General features: G+C 29.6%; 1 protein-coding gene across 1 annotated transcript in view; it reads left to right on the top strand.

The window, feature by feature from the left end:
• Positions 1-1,039: 1,039 nt before the first annotated feature.
• Positions 1,040-24,258, top strand: part of Npc1a (Niemann-Pick type C-1a) — a 26,876-nt gene continuing 3,657 nt past the window's right edge. The window contains 20 exon segments of the mRNA XM_018461106.1: positions 1,040-1,424; positions 8,783-9,134; positions 9,246-9,538; positions 10,132-10,324; positions 11,841-11,972; positions 14,196-14,315; positions 14,427-14,644; positions 14,861-15,162; positions 15,794-15,991; positions 16,064-16,265; positions 16,381-16,678; positions 16,805-16,932; positions 17,245-17,499; positions 17,577-17,740; positions 17,842-17,954; positions 18,078-18,384; positions 18,386-18,653; positions 19,132-19,320; positions 20,744-20,831; positions 22,164-22,255. Of these exon segments, the coding sequence (XP_018316608.1) occupies positions 1,293-1,424; positions 8,783-9,134; positions 9,246-9,538; positions 10,132-10,324; positions 11,841-11,972; positions 14,196-14,315; positions 14,427-14,644; positions 14,861-15,162; positions 15,794-15,991; positions 16,064-16,265; positions 16,381-16,678; positions 16,805-16,932; positions 17,245-17,499; positions 17,577-17,740; positions 17,842-17,954; positions 18,078-18,384; positions 18,386-18,653; positions 19,132-19,320; positions 20,744-20,831; positions 22,164-22,255 (4,044 nt within the window). The 5' untranslated portion in view covers positions 1,040-1,292.

Here is a 24,258-nt window from a genome sequence, read left to right as displayed (position 1 = left end):
TATTTACAGAAATAGATGCAAAAACTTTAATTTTTTTTTTTTAATATTAATAACTTACTCAATTAATTTTGACATAGTATTTCGTCAAAACAATAACGATATGGCGAATCATCTTATTTACCAAATTAAGTTTGGAAAGAAATTATCTCATTAATAATTGAGGCAAATATATATTTCAGCTATATTTTATAAATATAATTGTGCTCCAAAATGCACAATTATTCCTAAATAAGGTAGAAACATTGCAACATGAAGTATTATATATTCGGCCCAGTTAAACTTAAAATTTTTAAATCAAACGAGGCTTTTGAAATGCATATGTATGATTTAATCTTTCGGAAATGTTTGTCAAGCATTGGAAAATAATTGGATCACTGTGTGTCCTGATTTGTTTCTTCAGTACGCTGCCGACGTTCCATTCATTATATTCTTGAAAGAAAATAAATAAAAAAATATTTACCCCCTAAATTAGATTTATCTAATTTTTGACAAATATTATATATATATATTTAGAAATTTTATTTTAACAAAATTATTGCGTTATACTGAATTATCGTACAAGTGCAATATTATTCTAAAATTATCGTCAGTCCATGATGTGCTATTATGATATTGTATGTTTTCACAATTTGCTTATCGGGATATCAAGCTCAGTTAAAACATATAGGAGCACTATAGAATTATTCGGAATTATTTCGTTTTTCCTAGAAAACGAATAGAAATTCAGAGAATAATTGAATAATTCCGATCGAAATCCATTCTGAATAATTCCATAATACATACCTGGAGTTCTTATCTGAGCGCATTGAAAAGTGTTGAGAAGTAACAAGATACGCAGTTATGCGCGTGATATATATTGATTTGAGTCGCGGCGGTCACCGAATTAATAACAGCCGAGCACCGCTGGGTGGCGCTCCCGACGGTGGCGGCCGACGACACTGACGACAGTCGAACTGAATCGAACCAAATCGAGCCGATCGAGCGTCGCGCGACGGGCGCTGGCGCTACTAAACTAACAGCAGTCAACCACCAACAGCAGTCGACGGCTGTCAAGCGGTGAGGTTGATCGTGATCGTTCGTGTGGCTCATAAAACGTTACAAGACGAGTCGAGAGGAGACGTTTCGCGCGACGAACATTGCCGAAGAAAATGTTCCGCGTGCAATGATCGCATCGCGACACGTTGTCGCATCAAGTTTACGCATCGAGTTGAGATTGAGCGAGGCTTTAAGTGCGTCGCGCCTGATAGCGGGGAAAAGCGAATTCAGCAGGCGGTGTGACACACATTAACGCCATGCACAGGGCTAGTGTAACGACTGCAGTTGCAGGCACGGCGGCTCATCGAAATTTGATAGGCCCAGCCATAACACATAAGGTTCTTCGGCCCTTATTATTGCTGTTGACTTTATCCAGCTTTGTGAGTCTGGTAAGTGATGCATCCTGCGTATAAGGACAACGGTCTCAAGGGTATATACGCCACATCCTTTCTGCGACGCTCATGTTGCACGCGCGTCGCGCGTGCGTCATGTCAACGCTCGTTTTCTCGGCCCTCGTCGCCTCGTCTCCCAGCTCGCGCTCGTGAGAACGCGAGCACACGCACACACACATACTTCCACGCATCGTATATTAGGCACGACCGCATTACATACATCTTTCCATACCTGTGCCCCTATACACTGTCCACACCCCCCAACGAAGTAGAATCGACTAGAATCGGCATTTACGCGTCGCGTGACGTCATCTCGGCTGATCGCTGAGAAAGCCTATAGCTGCTTTTCTCGTCTCCAAGGAGCTCGTTCAATTGAATTTATTTATTCCTCTGGCCGCCATCCGAGAAAAACTTATCATTTTGAATAAACACGCATCAATGTTTCCCGTGTTTGTGGGTCAAGGTCGGGAAGATGTTTTTAAATAAACAGACTGGTTCCACGAATTAGCTGACTCGCTTTCGAGACGATCGTGTCCTCGAAAGAGAAATTCTATCGACATATTACTCTGCCGATAGGAGAAATATTCTAGAAGCTTTATCCTCTTGTAATATTAATCTGTTGATTCTGTCTCTCTTTCCTTTTCGGATCCGTCGCCGATATGTACTTGTAATACGAATGAAAGAAGACAGTCGATGTGATTAGTTGTTCGTAAGAAAGACTAAACTAAGTGCTTAATGATATTAGCGATAGTTAGTCACTTAAGCCCAAGACACAATGCGAGGGAATAGCGATAGCGATACGAATAACACGATTTCAACCTATCAGAAATCGGATATATCGGAACACACAGTTTCTGATAGGTTGAAATTGTGTTATTCTTATCGCTGTCGCTATTCCCTCGCATTGTTTTTTGGGCTTTACTATCGGACAAAGAACGACATATTACATATTTTGCGACATACACATAGTATCTCTACATCATTCAATAACTATGTCCCTTTCAACTTTATCTTTTCTTTTTTTAGAATGCAAGATGACTATATATATATATATATATGTGTGTGTATACACATGTATGTATAAAACCACGCTTTGAAAATAAAAATAAAGAGAAACTACGAAATAAATATGTTGAGTCCATACATAGATATTTAATGAATTAACGAAACTAATTTAAAGAGACCTGTGCCCATGTTTTAAAAAAGGTGTAAAAAATATTTAATTTAATAAGACTTATTTTTTCTATATAGCGTTGTCTGTATTTTTAAATGAGAGAAAAAGAGTGTGTTCTCATCTTTTTAGTTTTAATATTTTTTAGACTCATAATTTTTAAACTTTTTACCCCCTTCTTCCTTTTTTATTATAAAATCAAAATTCAAAATTTTAATTCTTATAGAAATTTTTCTTATTAAATTATTTTTAGAAAATAAATCATGTCAACAATTATGTTTCTTTTAACTGTATTTGTTTAAAATATAAGACTCGGTTCCACCAATATTTGATTTACAATGTATCCTTTTTTTTAATTCTTACAAGCGAAGGGACCCAACTGTCCCCCTCCGATTTTAATGAGCTTTTAGTATGTTATTCTCCAGACAAAAATAAACGGCACGTATAAAAAAAAATACTTGTCTCGCTTATTTTTGTCTGGAGAATAACGTATTAAAAGTTCATTAAGATCGGAGGGGGATAGTTGGATCCCTTTCCTTGTTAGAATTAAAAACAGATGGAAAATCAATTAAATCAAGATTAGAATTGATCTACATTGATGAGGCATCCCATGTCAAACCAAGCATCTTTGAAATATTTTTAATTTTTTTTTAAATTTTCTGACATTCTACAGATAAAAATATGAGACACGTATTTCGTGAAAAAAATTTGAGATTTTTTTTGTGAAGTTATTTACATTTGTAAATTGCAGAAATTCATAAAAAACGTCGCTCACATGTGAACATTCAAATTAATATATCGTCGTAATCATTAGTCGTACAAAAAATGCACGAGACCAATTTTAAAGCTCTTAAATTGTTCTATGGATGGGTTAATTTTAATTTATCATTTTCATATAAATAAATCATTTTCCATTTATTTACAATTTTTATTAATATTTTTCATCATTTATTCACCAATTTAAAACTTTTGTAAAAATATCATCATATTCCCACTTCAATTATATATATAAAATAAAATAACCCCGAAAATTACAAAATGGAACTAGAATGGAATGCATAGTTAAAAAACTCTGTTGTGTGACGGCGCGGTTCCGTATATGTATGCGAAAAAGATAGCCCTATACAAAAATATATACTTAATTTTTCGTTCACTACTTGTTTTTTTTTTATGGCTGTGCTAACTTTAGTCTTAAAGCACAGCCATAATGTACTTCGCCGGCAGCGAATCGGCTGGAGCAAAAAAGTCGGGAAGAGAACAAATAATTAGCAAAAGATAGCAAAAAATGTGGTATGGATCGCGTTCGATTGTGCTGAAGTGGCTGTGCCAGCTTAATAGACGTTAATTTAAGATCTTTAAAATCTCTTGCATCTCTTTTGTTTTACGACTAATGGTTTCGACGCCTGAGCAGTAGAAGGTGCTATATCGAGAAAAACATAAAGAAAGGTCTATATCAAGAAATGAATGAAAAGCGGTCTATTCCGAGTGAGGCGGTGAGGAAGACCGATCTATGTCGGAACGCATACGAAGTACGGTTTATATCGAGAAAGTAAGAAAAATGGTTTAATTCGCATGAAATTAAAGAAGGGTCTACGTAGCGCAATATTCACTACTCATAAATTACACAAATTGAGTTACGGAAAATTAAATAATATATGAATAAATGAGTGTGAGAAACAGGATTGAAAATCGACACGATTCCCATTCTCAGTCATATCACTGTAAAATTTATGAGAAGAAAATATATTGTGCTATATAACCTCTTTTTTAATTTCATGCGACTTAACCGTTCTCGCTGTCTCGATATAAACCGTACTTCGTATGCGTTCTGACATAGACCAATCTTCACATCTTATGCGAAATACACCGCTTTTCATTCATTTCTTTACATAAACCTTTCTTCCCGTTTTTCTCAATGTAGCACCTTTTACGGCTCAGGCGTCGATATAATAATTTGCATGAGTGAATATTGTTTTTTATGAATTTCTGCAACTTACAAGCGTGAATAACATCACAAAAAAAATTTCAAATTTTTTTCGCGAAACACGTCTCATATTTTTTTCTGTAGAATATATCATCAAATTAAAAAAAAATTTAAAAATGACAATATTTCAAAAGTGCCCGGTTTGACGTGGAATGCCTCTGGTGGAAACGGGCATAAGTATAAAAAAAATAAACAATAAACTTGAGTAAATTGAACTGATAGTGAGATAAAGTTAATTTATCATTGTGATAAAGAATCGGGCCTAAAATAATGATATGTAAGGATAATATTATATAAAAACTAAAAGCATATGCTTTGAAACTATTGAGGAAAAAGTAAAAAGTAAATATATTCAGTTTATAGATATTTAATGAATTACCAAAACTAATAGAACCGTACCTACAGTTATATTAATATAGGAGCAGACTTATATATATATATATATATATAATTTAATAAGATTTATTTTTTTTATTTATTATTTTTTGTATCTCAAAACGAGAGAAAGAGAGTAAGAATTTTAATTTTCTCAGTTTTATCCTTTTTAAGAGCCTACAGATTTTAGATTTTAATTATTTTCCCTTTTTATTATAAAAAAAATCAGAATTTCACGGATTTTAGTTTTAAAGCAGATCTTAGAAATTTATTAAATCAATAAATATGTCCGCTTGTTAACCTCTGCTTAATAGGCACAAATTCATTGTAGATAAATATTATACATATACAATACAGCAATAAGTATATTATGTATATTTGGCCTACGGAGAAATTATTCTCATATTGAGTTATCCTGATTTCTCAGCGGCTGTTTGAATTCGCATTACGGCAGGAAAGAGCTAAAGTGTGATTAGAAACAAGGCTATTGTTAATACTAGTATTCCACTTAAATGAGATTCCTTCTTACATCAGACTAGTACACTTGAGACTAGACTTATTCAGAGTTTTTTGTAACTGCATGTATGAAATTATTGATGAAATGCATATGTGCAAAATTATGTAATAAAGATTAAGGAAACAGGTTTTTTACTTCGGATTGAAAACCCGTGTAAAAAATATCGGTCTTTTAAAAAAAGTCAAAATCTTGAAAAAAAAAGTATAAAATACATTTTTCTTGAGATATCTCATTAAAACGCTTAGTATCTATATATTTATTTCAGTATTAATCTAGTTATTTCAGTATTATTTATTATTTTGTGTCTTTATAACTTTATGTCAATATCGAGGTGAAAACATCTTTGCGTTGTTGCAGAGTCTAATAAATTGATTGTCTTTTCGAAACTGGATCTAATTGTATATCTGTAATTGTATGTATGTCAAGTATATCTGTGACCATCGCTATTTAGAATTAGCCATTGTTTTGCAATTTGTTCATAATCATCTTTATCAGAATCTTAATCAGAAATCTTTTGGATGAATGCAAAAACTTTTTTCACATCTAGAACAATAATGTAGCGTTAAATATTCAAAGAAAATGTATATTCGAGTAAAAAAACTTTTAAAGCCGGAGTAAAAGCTGATTTTACTGAGGTTTTTTTACTCAAAGTTTCTAGTTTTTTCAGTAATTTTTAATTTTAAATATAACAGATGTCATATCATTACGTCATATTAAATGTATTATTAATTTTTCTGTGCGCATCCATTACGTCAAATTATCTAACATGAGATATGCGAATTAAACTGTGAACGCAATTTTTTACCACGTTATTAAAACCGATTATAAATCACGTAGTTTTTTGTAAGTTTCATCATGAATCACTTATAGGTTAACAAATATTCTGTCGGCTCATGCAGGGTATAATTCAAAGTATAAAATCCATTGCGTGACATAACTTCTTATAAACGAATGACTCATGCGAAGAGCTGATACCGAATATCGTTTCTCATGTAATGAACAAGTGCACTATTTTACGCTCTCATGCATATCCAGTATCATCTCTTTCGTTTCTTTCTTTTTTTCGTTACAGTTAAATAAATATTTGTTTTAAATAAAAAATCTAAAACAATATAATAAAAGAGAATAAATATTTCTCTTGGGATTTAAATAGTAAATCTAATAAATATTAAAATAATTTAAATTTCTTGTCGACAAATAAAGCGAATCATAATAATTCTATATAAAGTAAATATAATTACAAATTTTCCTCGGAAACTAAAGTTAGTAATTTTACTGAGTTTTTAAAATATATTTTTTAATATATTTTCCTTTTTTAATTTAAAATACAAAAGCAAGAAATTATTTAAATTAATGAGAAAAATGACATTTGAAGAAATATTTGTAAAATATTTGAGAATTTTAATAATTTCTGTGTTTAATATATGTTCAACAAATATTATCTATAAATACATATCTACTTTTATACAAATATAATTATGTTAGTTTTTATCTATTTGAAAAATTACAATCTCTAATTTTTTAAATTTTTTTTATTAAGCAATTTAAATTTTATTGTAAATAACTACTTTGTGTGTGTGCGTACGTGCGTGTAAAATATTTAGATAATTTTATTTCATTAAAAGTAGTACCACATTCTCTTTCTCTCTATCTCAATTAATATGCCTTATTTATTAGAAAATTAATTAAATATACTATTAGTGTAAATTTAAAATTAATTTGAGATAATTAAGTAATATTGTTAACAATATTATTTGATTATCTCAAATTAATTTTAAATTTACTCTAACAGTATATTTAATTAATTTTCCACTGGTTACGTACATTATTGTACCTATAGAAATATCTTTTGAGAGAGGTAAGAAACAAACCGTCGTTTCTTTGTCGGAGTTCTTCATTCAATATTGTGTTTTATATTCTCGAGTCTCAGCGGCCGAGCCGTCGACCGCTCACGTGACGCTCTGGCTCAGGAGCGTCCCTATATCTTAAACGTGCTAGGGTCGTATCTTCCGTCATTGAAGAATCTTTCTTGCTAAATAATTTTTATTTTTTCAAAAAATCAAGTACTAAATTTTCTATTATTAATGTATTAATATGCTCTATATATAATAATATAATTGTAGCAATAATATATAATGTGTATAATATAATTAGAGTTCTTTACAATAGTTTTCCACATCACCCGTGAGGTACTATTGTTGACGCGTTTTTTTTAAAGTGGTTTCCCCAGTAGGCCTATTCCACTGAAAAAGATAATGAAATGGCTCGGCAGGAAGGCAAAATTTTGTATAATGAAATATACATATAAAAATAAACAGGAATCAAAAGAAATTGATACAACCAATTTGCATAGAAATATTAATTCGATTTTCTGGGTCGTTTGCATGATTCCACTAAAGACGGTACATCCACAGAGATTTTGGAAGAAGTAATTCGCATCAACGAGGATAATGATGCATCGCTTAAAGAAGAACGTTTATCATTTTTGATCAATTTCATTTTGGAAAATTATACAAAATTTTGCCTTCCTGCCGAGCCATTTCATTATCTTTTTCAGTGGAATAGGCCTACTGGGGAAACCACTTTAAAAAAAACGCGTCAACAATAGTACCACGGGTGATGTGGAAAACTATTGTAAAGAACTCTAATTATATTATACACATTATATATTATTGCTACAATTATATTATTATATATAGAGCATATTAATACATTAATAATAGAAAATTTAGTACTTGATTTTTTGAAAAAATAAAAATTATTTAGCAAGAAAGATTCTTCAATGACGGAAGATACGACCCTAGCACGTTTAAGATATAGGGACGCTCCTGAGCCAGAGCGTCACGTGAGCGGTCGACGGCTCGGCCGCTGAGACTCGAGTGGTAGTGGGGGTCGCTCGCCGGAATCAGCCCGAAATGTGCATCTAGTGCCGAGCACTGTATTAGGTGAATTAAATCATTAATTCAGCTCATTGACTCAAATAAATCTTATCAGACTTTAATACGTAGGTCATGAAGAACTCAATTAAGAAATGCCTTACGTGTAATATTATATGTATATATATATATATCTTTATGCCTTGTGTGAACGCAGCCTGTAAAACTTCGCACATTAAACGACAATATTTAAATCCGTTGTAAAATACTATCTAATATATTTGTAGTAATACATTATTGGTAGTAGATATATGTAACTAAGAAAAAGATCTCAATGCACGAATTAAAGCTAATATTATCGGCTATTTTGTTTCACAAAAACTAGTAGATTTTATTTAAAGAAGGTCTGAACATATTATTATTTACAAACAGGTTGTCAGTGAAGAAAATGGTCATTGTATATGGTATGGAGAGTGTTACATGGATGCATCTATGCACAAAAAATATTGTTCTTATAATGGGTCAGCAAAACCATTAAATTCTGAAGGACAGAAATTGTTGGCTAAGCATTGTCCACATTTGTTAGTGGATGATGGCAAAGGAATTAATACTTGTTGTGATACAAAGCAACTTATTACATTAGACTCAAATATCCAGCTTGCGTCAAATTTTCTAAAAAGATGCCCTAGTTGCTTAGATAATTTAGTGAAGCATTTTTGTGATTTCACATGCAGTGTTAATCAAAGCAAATTTATCAACGTTACAGAAAAAGACGTAGCAGATGGTAATTATTATATTCTTTCTTTATATATATAAAAAAAAATCTTTAGAACTTAATATCTCTTATAGTTACAACATTTTGATACGTGTTTTATTATTTTGAATTTCTTTCCAGGTGTAGAATATGTTAATGGAATAAATATATATATAACGAACAAATATCTTAATGGAACATTTAACTCGTGCAATAAGGTGTCAGTGCCGAGTACAGGGCAGTTAGCATTGGATTTAATGTGTGGAGAATGGGGAGCGAGTAGATGTACTCCATTGAAATGGTTTCACTTTATGGGTGATGCGGAGAATAATGTTTTTGTACCTTTCCAAATCACATATATCAATACTGATGATCCTGTCGGGTCATTTACGCCATTAGATCCTCCAATCACACCATGCAGTAAGGCACTAAACGTTAGTATTACATTTTTAAAATGTATATGTATAAAAACATATATATATGTTTTTATATGATATTATGTCTACAATAATACATACGAAAATATATTACAAATGCTTTTTTAAATCTACATAGTTCATTTACAGCATAAAAAACTTAAATAAGCAAACTATGCATTCATTTGCTATAAGTTTTTTATTTATAAGGATCTGCTAAATATATATACTGATAAATCATTTTTATTGTGAATATAAGTTTTCTAAACAATTGTTACCTTATGTCTTACATCATGAATGAGTTAGTTATGAAAAAAGAGAATAGATTGTAATTATTCAAATATACAATGGTACAAAACAAAAACGCGAGTTATTAGATTTTTATTCACGCACGTTTATATTTTTTATCATTCTACGATTTAACGGTCAAAAGTTAAGATAGACAAACCTAACAAGTTCTCAGTTATATAATATAAGGAAAAATATTTATGAATATTAATTTAGAATCTTCTTTGCTAATGGATGCATATTAATACTTTTTATCATTTTGCAATTTAACTGTCAAGTAGTCAAAATAAAAGATTATCATACGTCTAACTTTTTTTTTATAGAAAAACACGCCAGCTTGCAGCTGTGTCGATTGTGAACAAAGTTGTCCAACACCACCACCGATGCCTCCATTACCAACGCCATTTTCAATATTCGGTTATGATGGTTACGAAGTTATAATGACAATTATTTTTGTGTGTGGTTCCTGCCTTTTCCTTCTGTTAATGATGTGTTTCAGCCATAGGAAACGTATAGGTAAGGAATTTGACTCGATTTATGCATATCGAAATTATATTCTTTAAATATGTATATATAAAGGGATTCATAATTTTTATTATTTAAAATATCTCTATTACACTTTCAAGAATAGAAAAAAATATCTAAAGATGATTATTCAGTTTGATATATATTATGATTGGTTTAATACTTTTCCCAAAATATTTTTTTTTTATTTTGAGATTACATGGTTTTTTACGGTATATGTTTTTACACAGTATTATAACCAATTTGACAAATTCGACAACGTAAAATATTAAATGATACAACTTTTAAATAACCTCGCGACTAAAATTCACTCGTTTACATTAATTTTAACATTTTTTTTAGAGATAAAAGATATTTTGAGGTTTTGTCACTAAAGAATACCTTATTATAAGTAAAGTAATATACAATTTAGGATTCAATATGCTTGAAAATAACACTCACTATACTTAATAGTACAGATGCTTAGTAATAGATGCTCGAAATAATTGCCCTGGACTTTAATACATTTGAGATTCCTATCAACTGTAATATGTTTTTTTGAACTGGATATTTCATCGAACATTTTATTTTATTCTTAAAAGAAACAAAGATATTTCAGATAATAAGGATCAATATGTATATTTTATATACATATATATGTATACCTGTATATCAATATATGAAAATATAGGTATATATAAAATTGTTGCTAAACATAACAAATTATGAAAATGGAAATGTCTTGTTTTTTTTTTCAATTGAAGCTATTTTTTTTATTATATTTTGCATATAATTATTTTTAAAAATTTATTGAATATGTTAGTGACTAATGTAGTTAATTTGTGTTATTATTATTATTAATCATCTCTAAGTGAATATGTAAAATAAGGGTGGAGATGAAGAATTGATTATGTGATTAATTTATTCTAATAATTCTTAGATATATTTTATTGCTGCTATTTGGTTTTTGTGAGGTCTTTTTCTTGCACTTATTTTATTTAAAGCTTTGAAAAGCATAAAAAAACGCTAAAATATTAATTTTTTATTTACAAATGTATTAAAAAACAAACATTATTTTTGTGAGAAATATTAAGACAATTTACCAATATGGTTGCATTTATAAATTAATATAAAGATAGCCATATTCACACGCAGAGTTATATAAAATTTGCAAGATATTACATATTAATTGTTAAAGTATTGTTTTCGAAAAAATTTCTTATGATATGAATGCGTGTCATCCACTTCAGCTCATGAAATGTTTGTTGCACATTTTTTAATTTTTTTCTTAGAAGTGTTAGTGTTAACATTTGCACTAACTTTTTTGTTATTTTATGAACTAATGTGGAGTTTTATTTGATATTATTTAGATTGTAATAAGTGTGAATTACTGATAAAATAAATTTCCGTGTGTGGAACGAGTTTTTACTTTGTTATAACTTGAAGCATATATGATATATATTACTTATGTCATACAAAATAAGTACAGACTATAGGTTGTGTATGTATGGTGTGCGCATATGTATAGTTGCACGAGGAGAGGAGGTAGGAAGACAGGTGGGTAGACGGCTAGCTGCCGGATTACACCACTCAGGAGATGGTGCTCGTATTGCCCTCGCCGCTGACCAAGAAGACAGTCCACTTCAATCTAAGCGTTCTAGTAGGTTTTTTCGATTCTAAAGATATCTTCGATGTGTTCGTCATTGCTGTTTTCCTGTTATAGCTTTTTTATTGCTTTACAGCTTTTGTGTCTTTCGCTTTATTTTCAGCCCTTGCAGATCGTACCTGCCAGGATGTCAATTGCGCATTAGACAAATTTTTCACTTATTTTCACAATTATTTGCACTTAGATTTATCAAGTGTTTTAGCACTAAGCTGTACATAACTTATATCTCTTTTGCAATGCAATACTGCGTATTTATATTACGCGACAAATTATGATAATTATCTATACAATTGCACTAAAAATTTTAACGCTTAAAATTGACGCTTGAAAAGTTTGCATTTTATATAATTACTATTACATAAAAAAAGCATGAGCTTGATGAGTTGTATTCCGATAATTAATATATTACGCTATATAATCTTATAATTTATATACAATATTTACGAATAAGTGTTATAAAAAAATATTTTCAAGAGAGTTTCATAAAGAAGAGCATATATAGTTTCTTAAAAGTAGGAAAAGTAGTTTACAAATATCATTATTCTGCTCACAAAAATTGTGTTATGCAAATATTTCATATGTTTTCGTGTTTTTAAATTATATATTTTTATAATACTTTATGTTTTGCATGTTACAATATGTTATATGTATGTTCTAGGCATTGCTTTAAATAGTTAATTAGAAGATAAGTAAGATGTTTCGTTTATAAATTGAATCAAGAAAGAATTTCCCATCACAATAACATTAAAGAATGATTTTGAAAAAAAGTGAAGCAAAATTAAATTTTGTGTGTTACTTTATATAGAATATGTTGTATTCAAATAGATGATTTATCTGGCTTATGAAAATAGTTAAAGAATAATAAAAATTTAAAAGATATTTATGTACAAGTCGTTTTATTTATCGTATCTGGAATATTAGTGGAATGAAATGTTTAACATTATTGAGGGGAACTTTTTTATATCTTAACATTTAGTACTTATATTTATTCTAAATCACGTATTCTGTATTACTTTTCAAGCGTTATTTTCTTGTAAGTTAACAAAATCAATAATTTTAGTAAACTAAAAAAATTTAATTTCTTATAATTTTATGTTAATTTTAATTAAAGAACTATAGTTATACAGGATGTATACTAAGTATGCTAAAAGATATTAAAAGATGATTCTTCACACAAATTCAAGACAAGACTTCATATAACCATATGTCAGAAATAGCTTATATTAGTTTTCAAAGATACAAGGTGTCAAGAAATTTCATAAGCATTTTCAAAATAACTTGAATATATATTATGCAAAGTAATTTTATCAAAATAATTCAAGTGATTTTCGAAATTTTTAGATAAAACAAAATTTTTCCTTCAACTTTGACACCCTATATCCTTGAAACTAAGTCATATCAGACATATAGTCATATGAAGTTTTTTTTGGTCTTGAATTTGTGTGAGGATCACCCCTTAAAATCTTTTAGCGTACTTAGTATATATTATGTATAAAAAATTTTATTTTTTTGTAGCAAATAATGTAATGTCTCATTGTTAATTATATTTAAGGCATTGTTTTTATTATGGTTAATCTCAAAAATTATTCAATTTTAGAACTTCAGTTTTTTGTAAAATGTTTTTGTACTATCTTATACAACAAATTGGTTACTTATAACATTACTATGGGTGTTTTCCAACAATGTACACAGATGACATAGTATAACACTGTCTTATACAAAATGTTCCAACTACGACACAGTGTTACACTATTCGACACTGTAAAAAGCAGAGTAAAACATGTCAATATTATCAACATTTCAAAAAGTTATTTGGGGACCATACTTATTTGGTAATAAAACCGTCAATTCTGAAAGATTTATAACTTAAGTCTAAATTAAATCTCATCAATCTATTATTGATGCGCTAAATATAATCATAAGAATAAGAATGGAAGACTACAATACATTTTGGTGTTACATTGTAAAACTAAACTGTGTTCCAACAAATATCTTACACAGTGGAATACAGTGTAATGTTCTGTATCCTAGCTGGAAGCTAGGCTCCACTATCATTTATAATTGACATAGGCTAACAGCCTATGTCAATTATAAATGATAGAATATTAATTATTTACAGCACTTTTGCACTCAAGATTGTTTAAGCTACATAATGGTGCTTAATCGAATATTTATAAACCATAAATTTATTGTACTTAATATAAATATTTTTTTTAGGTGTTATATCCACCGATGAGTTACCAGCTGGCTTTGACCAAGAACAGTCCACTTTCATTGAGAAACTTGGAGCAGGTACTGACAAATTTTTGCAAGAATTTTTCTGCAAATGGGGAACAGGTAATATAATTTAAATTTTATAATATAATTTACATAAAATTAGATCATGACATTATTATATATTGTTTCATATTTGCCTGACTGATTACAATGACTAATATTCTTTTACAGTTTGCGCTTCTCGACCTTGGTTAATACTTTTCCTTGGCTTCCTATTGATTGTTGGCTTGGGACATGGTATAAAATACATGAAAGTCACTACAGATCCTGTGGAATTGTGGGCATCTCCGCATTCTCGATCACGCGTTGAAAGGGAATATTTTGATAAACACTTTGAACCCTTTTATCGAAATGAACAAATTATTATCACTTCTGTTGGCTTATCGAATGTATGTGTTACTAAAATATATTAGAGTATCTTCAGTTATCTTTGCATATATAGAACAAGTTAAATTTTTTATATATGTTCTACAAAATAAGAAAAGCAGTAGTGTTATTGTTTCTTATCGTTTCTTATAGAAATAGATATTATACACATGTATTAACCTCGATTCATTATATTATGTAATTCTTTATGGTACATAATTGTTTAATGTTAATTACAGATTGTACACAACACATCCAATGGACCAATTGTATTTGGTCCCGTGTTTAATGACACTTTTCTAAAAACAGTCCTTGAATTGCAAGAAGGTATTAAAAGTATAATTACTCCTAACAACTACACGTTAGCGGACATATGTTTCGCTCCTTTAACTGGACCATTTACCGGCCCAACAATTGTCTCGCAGTGCACTATTCAAAGTATTTGGGGTTACTGGCAAGACAATTTAAAAACGTTTGAAAACTCAGAAGAAGACGGGAATTATACAGTGAACTATTTGGATCATTTCAGAGTTTGTTCGCAGTAAGTAATAAAAACGAAAAAGATTGTAATATTATATATTTATTTATTTTAACTGTCTTTTTCTGAAATATGGATTTTTGAAACAAGTTACTTATCTCCATACTCTCTCACTGTCAATCTTTAACTCTTCGATCAATCTTGAATAAAATGCAGACATAATGAGGATTGGAAACATATCGATTATAAGTCGACTGCTCTCACGGAACCATGACACATACATAGTTATATATGCAAAATATGAAAATGCTATTACTATGAGATAAAAATTATCTCATTTAATTTAATATTATTAAAAATAGACTCGAAAGGATATTTATCCTTTAATATATGCAGAAAAATTGATATTGATATAAAGAAATAAACTGTATTTTAGTGAGAGGTTTATTTTACTTTAGATAAAAAAAAATTTTTTTTTTACATTGATACGAAAAAGTGAAGAGCTACGATAAACTTTTAAAATCAATTATTTGAAAAATATATCAGAAGTTGGTAAGAATTATCGTTGAAACGTAATAACTATTAATAAATCTGAAGTATTTGAAAAAAGCGTAATATTCTTGTTGAAAATGTGTATAGCAATATTCTTTTTTTAATCATATTTATATTATATTTATATATTTTTGTTTCTCAGAAATGCATATAATCCTGAATGTCTCGCACTTTACGGCGGCCCTGTAGAGCCAGCAATTGCAGTGGGTGGATTTTTGTCTCCGGGACAAGATCTTCATAATCCATCATATGAAAAGGCAACCGCTATAATCCTTACTCTTCTTGTAAACAATTATCACAACAAAGCCAAGTTATTACCCGCTATGGAATGGGAAGAAAGGTAAATTTACGCGATAATTCGAAAGTTCTTATTCAAATAAGATTATACTAATCGTATATCGTTCAATTTCAGCTTTATTAACTTCATGAAAAATTGGACGGCAACAAGAAAACCGGCATTTATGGACATAGCATTCACATCCGAGCGTTCTATTGAAGATGAACTGAATCGTGAATCTCAATCGGACATTGTGACTATTCTAGTATCATATATTATTATGTTTGGATATATTGCGGTGTCTCTTGGCCAAATTAGATCATGTGCTCGTCTTTTGGTAAGAATCTATGTTATGTTACATGCTTAATCTTAATTTTACGTCTTATTTAATATTACTGTTTAATTTGATCTGTTAAAAAAATACTGTTAACATTTAATCCATTTATTTTTAGCACGATTCTAAGATTACTCTTGGACTTGGAGGTGTACTCATAGTATTAGCATCTGTAGTTTGTTCGGTTGGATTGTTCGGCTTTATTGGTATACCAGCTACACTGATCATCATCGAGGTCATTCCATTCTTGGTATTAGCAGTCGGAGTAGATAATATCTTTATTCTCGTTCAAACTCATCAAAGGGAAGGTAGACGTCCGAATGAATCAATCCCGGAACACATCGGCCGTACGTTGGGTCAAGTTGGTCCTAGTATGTTACTTACAAGTGTATCGGAAAGCTGTTGCTTTTTCCTTGGTATGTATTAGCAGAAAATATCGTAAACAATATATACGCGAAGGAAAATAAAAAAAGGAAATGAAAAAAGAAAATAAAAATTGTTTGTAAATAAACTGTTACAATTAAAACTTTTTTTGTTTACAGGTGGTCTTTCTGATATGCCTGCCGTGAAAGCGTTTGCTCTTTATGCTGGAATGGCATTATTGGTGGACTTCATATTACAAATTACGTGTTTCGTCAGTCTTTTAGCACTTGATACGATTCGGCACGCAGTATGTATAAGAATTTTATGTTAATGTATATAATGAATTTTAATTCATTCGAAATTTTAATCCACAAAACTTTATAGAGACTTAATTTTCATTACTATTTTATTTTCTTCTTTTTCTCCCTCTCTCTTTTGTTTATTATATTTTATACGTTAGATGCGTTCGGGAAGACGTCTACTACTAGCACTATTTGTGTCATTCTAACTTCATCGTTTGTTGGACGTACAACAAGGGTAGAATGATACAAATAGTGCTAATAGCATCTCCCTAAACTACTCCTTATATTCATGATAAAGTGTCTTTTTATAATTTCAGAATAACAGGTTAGATGTATGCTGCTTTATTCGCTCTAAACGTGATGATGGAGAAGAAGTAGTAGATGGAATGTTGTATAAAATTTTCAAAGTCGCATATGTCCCGTTGTTACTGCAAAAATGGGTTCGCGCGATCGTAATGATTGTGTTTTTCGGTTGGCTCTGTAGCAGTATTGCTGTAATACCACATATCGAAATCGGCCTTGATCAAGAACTTTCTATGCCCGAAGATAGTTTTGTCCTTAAATATTTCAAAGTATGTTATAACCATTAGAGTATAAACGTTGAGCTAAATACGAATTATTAAAAAATTGAAATTTTTGCTTTTTTCAGTTTTTGAATAATTACTTATCTATCGGGCCGCCAATGTATTTCGTTGTTAAAGATGGCCTAAATTATTCAAATACGAAAGTGCAAAACTTAGTGTGTGGTGGACAATATTGTAATAGTGATTCAGTATTGACACAAATATTTACAGCATCTAAACAACCAAATAGGTATATTACAACACGCGAAATAGAAAGTTTTATGAATAAATCTAGTTTAATGTTTACTCGTCTTAGATGTTGAAATATTTTTAATTTTTTTCCTTCTTTAGAACTTACATAGCCAAGCCTGCTTCGTCTTGGATGGATGATTATATCGATTGGTCGGGATTATCCAGTTGTTGTAAATATTTTCCTACGAACAATTCATTCTGCCCACATACTGGTATATATTTTTCTTTATAAAATTAATATATCGCGTATATTATACTTTCATTATAATTTTTTTTATAATAATAAATGAGGAACTTATTTTAATTCAATCGTTTTACGTATTTTCGGATTGCAGGTCGGCAATGTTCTACTTGCAATATTACTTTGAATGAATACAACAGACCAGTGCCCGTTGACTTTAACAAATATGTATCATTCTTTCTGCAAGACAATCCCGACGAAACATGTGCTAAAGGAGGTCACGCAGCTTATGGACATGGTGTGAATTATATTACTGATCCTAAAACGAGAATGTCAACAGTCGGTGCTTCATATTTCATGGCTTATCACACTATCCTCAAGACTTCAGCCGATTATTTTGAATCGATGAGAACAGCCCGAGTAGTAGCGGCGAACATTACTAACATGCTCAAATGTAACTTGAAAAGGCATAATGAAAACACTACTGTATCCCTACAGTGTTTTCTATGTATTTTATGAGCAGTATCTAACTATGTGGCCTGACACATTGCAGAGTATAGGAATCTCATTGCTAGCTATATTTGTGGTTACTTTCTTATTAATGGGTTTAGATATCTTCTCATCACTCGTGGTTCTAATTACAATCACAATGATCGTCATTAATATTGGTGGTCTGATGTATTGGTGGCACATAACTTTGAATGCCGTGTCTTTAGTAAATCTTGTTATGGTAAGTTGATCATTGTAAAATTAGTATATTTAGTTTATATTGTTTACATGTTATACATGAATTTGTTTATTGTTAGTATCTGGGCATAGTTATATATTTAAAAATTTGATATTTAATATGAAACATATTGAAATGAAACAATAAAATGTTTATTTTACAGTTTTTTATATTTTTTTTTCAATTTTAAATATTTTTGCATTATAAATTTTCACGACATGAATGTTTTTCTTTCATTAATATTAGAGTAAAAAATTAATATTTTAATTACAATTGTCATAAAACTTCTCTATTAAGAAATTTGTTTAAATGTCTATATTTTTAATTCAAATCTATATAATGTACAAAAATATATATATATCTGTTTTTATATAGTATATTAATATTAACATTATTAACATACTACAAAAATAAGAAAAAGCATACAAATTATATAATAATTGTTAAAAAATGTATTATCCAATACTAATTTCGATTACAGGCAGTTGGTATAGCTGTTGAGTTTTGCAGTCATCTAGTACATTCCTTCTCCGTGTCGGTTCAAGCAACTAGAGTTGAAAGAGTCGCAGATGCATTGACAAATATGGGGAGTTCAGTATTCAGTGGTATCACACTAACGAAGTTTGGGGGCATTATAGTATTGGGCTTTGCAAAGAGTCAAATTTTCCAGGTTGATTTTTTTTTATTGTATACTGTTAAATAGAACACCAATTATTTAATAATCCAAATTTTCAATTAGCGATCAAAAACATGGCTCGGCTTTTAGTATCACAATAATAATTTAAAATATTAAACTGTATATGTACAAGGTGTTTGATAAGTAACGATAAAACTCGCATAGAAGTAGAGCGGACTAAACCGAGTCGAAAAGTTCTGTACTATTTTATAATTTTCGCAATAGTTAACAAGATATTAATTACTAAAAATCACCGAATATTGGTCTTTAATAATTTTTTTCTCATAGAGTTCTGAGAATTTTTTCAGAATTTTTTAGTACCGCATTTTCTCATGTTAGTAAAAATAGTTGCCAATAAGAAAATGCAGTATTAAAAAGTTGACAAAAAATTCTGAAAAAATTCTTAGAACTCTATGAGAACAAAAATAAACATTTTTATCTCTTGCTGTTTTTCTGTAAAGTTGATAATACTTGAGTAAAAAATTATTGAAAATCAATATTCGCGGTGATTTTTAGTAATTGATATCTTGTTAATTATTGCGAAAATTGCAAAATGGTAGAGGACTTTTCGACTCAGTTTAGTCTTACTCGCTCTATCCCTATACGAAAGTTTTATCGTTACTTATCAAATACCCTGTGTATGTACACGCACACGAACAATATATACATACATATATACAGTGATAAGGACAAAAAGTAAGATTTATCCTACCAATGATGTATCGCGACGAAGATGTGTTATTGAACAGTTTTAATTATCCAAAAGTAGTCATGAAGATAATGAATCGATTTTAATAGTATGGACTATCGTACTTCTTCATCGATACTACCTCCACGCGGTATACCTTAGATACGCGCCGGCGATACTTAAACTTTAAAGATTCGTAACTTAGGAAGATCTCAAGCAAAAAGGATTTGTAACCAGTGTTTCGGAAACGTCTTGACACCAGTTTTAAGAATATGTAAAAGAAAATAGGTGTTTCCATTTAAGATTTCAAAGTTGACGTTCACGGTGTCCTTCAAGGTCACATGAAGGTCATTTCAATATAACCGTATAATAGACCACTTGATGTACTAAAACTTTTGTATTGAACTTTTTTTTCCATAATCATTATTTTTCAAGATATTTGACCGTTGCCGAACTTTCTCCCATCACTGTATATATATTGTATATATATTATATAGGGTAAACTTGAGTAAGATTGCAATCTTTAAAATGCAAAAAACATACTTTAATTTTTGTTATCTTTAATAGCGTTATATTTCGTATAGCAGAAAATTTTATATCTTATTTCCTTACATTATTAATTAAAAATTTATTAATTACGATTAATAATAGATAATTGGAGTTCTGCTATCTATCTGTATTTTAATTGTCTAAAAATATTCAAAATTACTCAGCTAAAGCTATTTGCAGGTGTTTTACTTCAGAATGTATTTGGGTATTGTACTATTTGGGGCAGCACATGGTCTCATCTTTTTGCCAGTACTGCTAAGTTATATAGGTAAGGAGGTGCTGTTATTTATATATATATGTATATAATTATAATAGCTGTCATGTACATAATTTTTTATTTGTACATCTATGTGCATGCCAGAAAAGTCTGTTACATTTTTTGGTAACTCAAATCTTTTCTGATTCTGCATCAGCATATACTACATTTTATATTTATCTTATGCTTGTCCAACTATATGACGAGAAAATGTAACTTTGAAATTAAGTTGAATGAAAAGTAGATACGACATTTTTATATTAAAAAAATATATATAATTTTATAACTGAATATTGAAAAAATAAGGTCAGTACTGCTAAGTTATATAGGTAAGGAGGTGCTGTTATTTATATATATATGTATATAATTATAATAGCTGTCATGTACATAATTTTTTATTTGTACATCTATGTGCATGCCAGAAAAGTCTGTTACATTTTTTGGTAACTCAAATCTTTTCTGATTCTGCATCAGCATATACTACATTTTATATTTATCTTATGCTTGTCCAACTATATGACGAGAAAATGTAACTTTGAAATTAAGTTGAATGAAAAGTAGATACGACATTTTTATATTAAAAAAATATATATAATTTTATATCTGAATATTGAAAAAATAAGGATAAATTCTCGCTTTCTCTATATCTTCGGCATATAAAACATTTATTGCTTCAAATTTCTTCATTTTAGACAGCATATAACTTTCAAAGGCTTGATCTGAAATGCAAAATCCAAATGTCTTTTTTTAATATGTATTATATTTATTGAAATCTAGCAAACAGTTTTTGACATTTTGGCTAAAATGGTTATAATTTTTCTCTTTAAAAAAATGTTTTGTGTATGTGCATATTTGTTTCTCTAAATTTTTAATTATTTTATTATATTAAAATATGTATTCACATAAATGCACTATTAATGCTTTGTGCATGAAATATATTTTACGTCAATTTAGATTTTATTGCGGGATACACTTGATAGCATAGTCTTAAGCATAATGAATGCAGTCTTAAGAATCTCTAGAAGCATTTTAATGCTTTGAGAAAGAAACAGGAAAGAGTAGAACAATTAAATAATTATTTTTATTTATATAGAGATTCACCAGTGTTATATTAATCAAAATTTTATTTCATATCCCTATTGCAAGTGGGAAATCTTGAACCTTTTTCATATTTATTGCGAGCAGCTCAAATTCAATAGAAAGGAACAATGCATTGAGATATTTCTATGCCAAATCTCTTTACTAACGTCTGCGCGTAGTCTTCTTCATTCTGAGAAGAATCGTGTTCTTTAAATGCATTTTTTGAGTAATGCGGATTGGCGTCATGGCCCCTGGTGGTTTTAGGCTCACCCATGAACAGAGAGAAATTGGCCAACCACAAAAGAGCGATACATGGAAATCTGGACAACGTGCAAGAGACATCATTGAATCATCGTGTAAGCAAACACAATTCTCCTACACCCACTACAACCACACCTACGTTCAAAGTGCTTGAATGTGACAGATAGGTATGCAGAGCATCTGAATATAAAAACGGAACGTCCACGTTTTGACATTTGGTAAAATTTATTAGTATTTTTTTCTTCTATGTCCAAAATCTGTCATCGTACTTTTCATGTTTATTTTGCACAGATAGATTAACTGAGTTAAAATATTTAATATTGTTGATTTAAACGTTATTTTTAGCACGTATAAATATGCATTCAGGAAGTGCAATTCTTTCTAATATTACAAATCTCTTATTTTTTATTTAAAAGTAATGAATTAAAAGACTGAAGTGATATTATATTCTTTTTCTTTTTCAATTATATTAATTTGCGAAAAACTGTGTCCTTTTTTTTATACTTATTTTAAAATCACAAAAATCCCTCAAGCACGTTGTTTTAATTTCCTACTCATATATGTGGAAACTTCAAGAATTATTATACACGTAAATATGTATTATTATTTAATATATATTGTTTTAATACATATTAACACATTTCTTTAATTTTCAATTTATTTTAACGTATACACATTTGTATAATATTATAATATAGTGCGAGTTTGTACGATAAAAGGTACATAAAGTATATAATTGCACTTTTTGCGTGCGTCGATGCAGTGTTCATATGATAAGAATTCTGTCTTTTGCAAGATGCAAGTTTAAAAGAAATAATTTTATATTTATGTATATTTTGTTTTCCTCTTATTTTTTATTTACATATGTAGAAGTTTATTTCTATATAAAAACAGTCTTTTAATTTTAATGGTTAAGGCTAATTTTAATTCTTAACAAAATTTTATTAAAAAATGCTGCATTAACGCATTTTCATGCATAATAAAATAATGCTGATAATACTCATAACAGTAAATAACGTATTAAATTGTTATAAAGCTTACGCACTCTAACCAATTGCACTGAAAGATATGCTAAATAAACTTTTCAGTTTTCATTATACTTTTATAATTTCCTACCCGAGAAAAAATGAAGATTTTACTATATATATATATATAGATCTCATTAGATCTAAAAAGAGATCTTAAGATATCTTCATTTTGATCTGATAAAAGTAGATCGATGTAGATATACTTTGATTTATTTATATCTTAATATGTAAACATTTATCTCATTAGATATAATATATTTTTAAGCTTTAAAATGCGTGGTTGTAAACCTCTGAGATGTTTTTTCGATACTTAACTTTTCGTAAAATGCGACAAAATTGCAATTGTGCCTTACTGCCTTATACCTTTGGCCAAGATTGTAGATTTTGATATTATTATATCTCTGTAGATCTCTGTACGCCAATTTTCATTAGATTACACTTGTACATATAGGTATATATCTTCTTTGATATTATATTTCTGTAGATCTAATATTTATTACATTTAGTTTCATTGTATAAAGTTAAATATTCATATATATCAATATATTTTCGTAGATCTACAATATGCTTTCTTTATATTCAATATAGCATTTTATTTATATCGTAGATTATCTATTTAGATCTTAATGGATATAACATCAATCATGTGAGGTCAAGCCAGATTTCTGAAGATCTGATTATATCTAAAAACTAAATCTCATCAGATACAATTTGATGTTATTTGATCTAATTTGATCCACAAATATATAATGAAATCTTCTTCATTTTTTCCTGGGTATATATGTGTATATGATAAAATTAATTTGAAAAAGTCATATTTTTTCATAAATAAGATAATTCTATTCTTGAGGCTTTCACGGGTGTTACCTATGTGACAATCTTGCGTTTCGCGGGTTTTCTCCGTGTTTAGATCCATTCTTGGAATGCCAACGTTTCGTGAACCTTGCAGTTCACTTCATCAAGGCGAGGAGCAGCCTGATACTAAGCTGTTCCCCCGGGTCGTTCCTTTTATATTACGCTGCTTGTGTGTGGGGGGGGGGAGGAGGGAGAAGAAAATTGTGAGTCAAGGG

The sequence above is a fragment of the Mycetomoellerius zeteki genome, unplaced genomic scaffold, assembly GCF_001594055.1.
Source record: "Mycetomoellerius zeteki isolate Tzet28-1 unplaced genomic scaffold, Tzet1.0 scaffold99, whole genome shotgun sequence".
Lineage (NCBI taxonomy): Eukaryota > Metazoa > Arthropoda > Insecta > Hymenoptera > Formicidae > Mycetomoellerius > Mycetomoellerius zeteki.
This window is presented reverse-complemented; position numbering and strand designations above follow the sequence as displayed.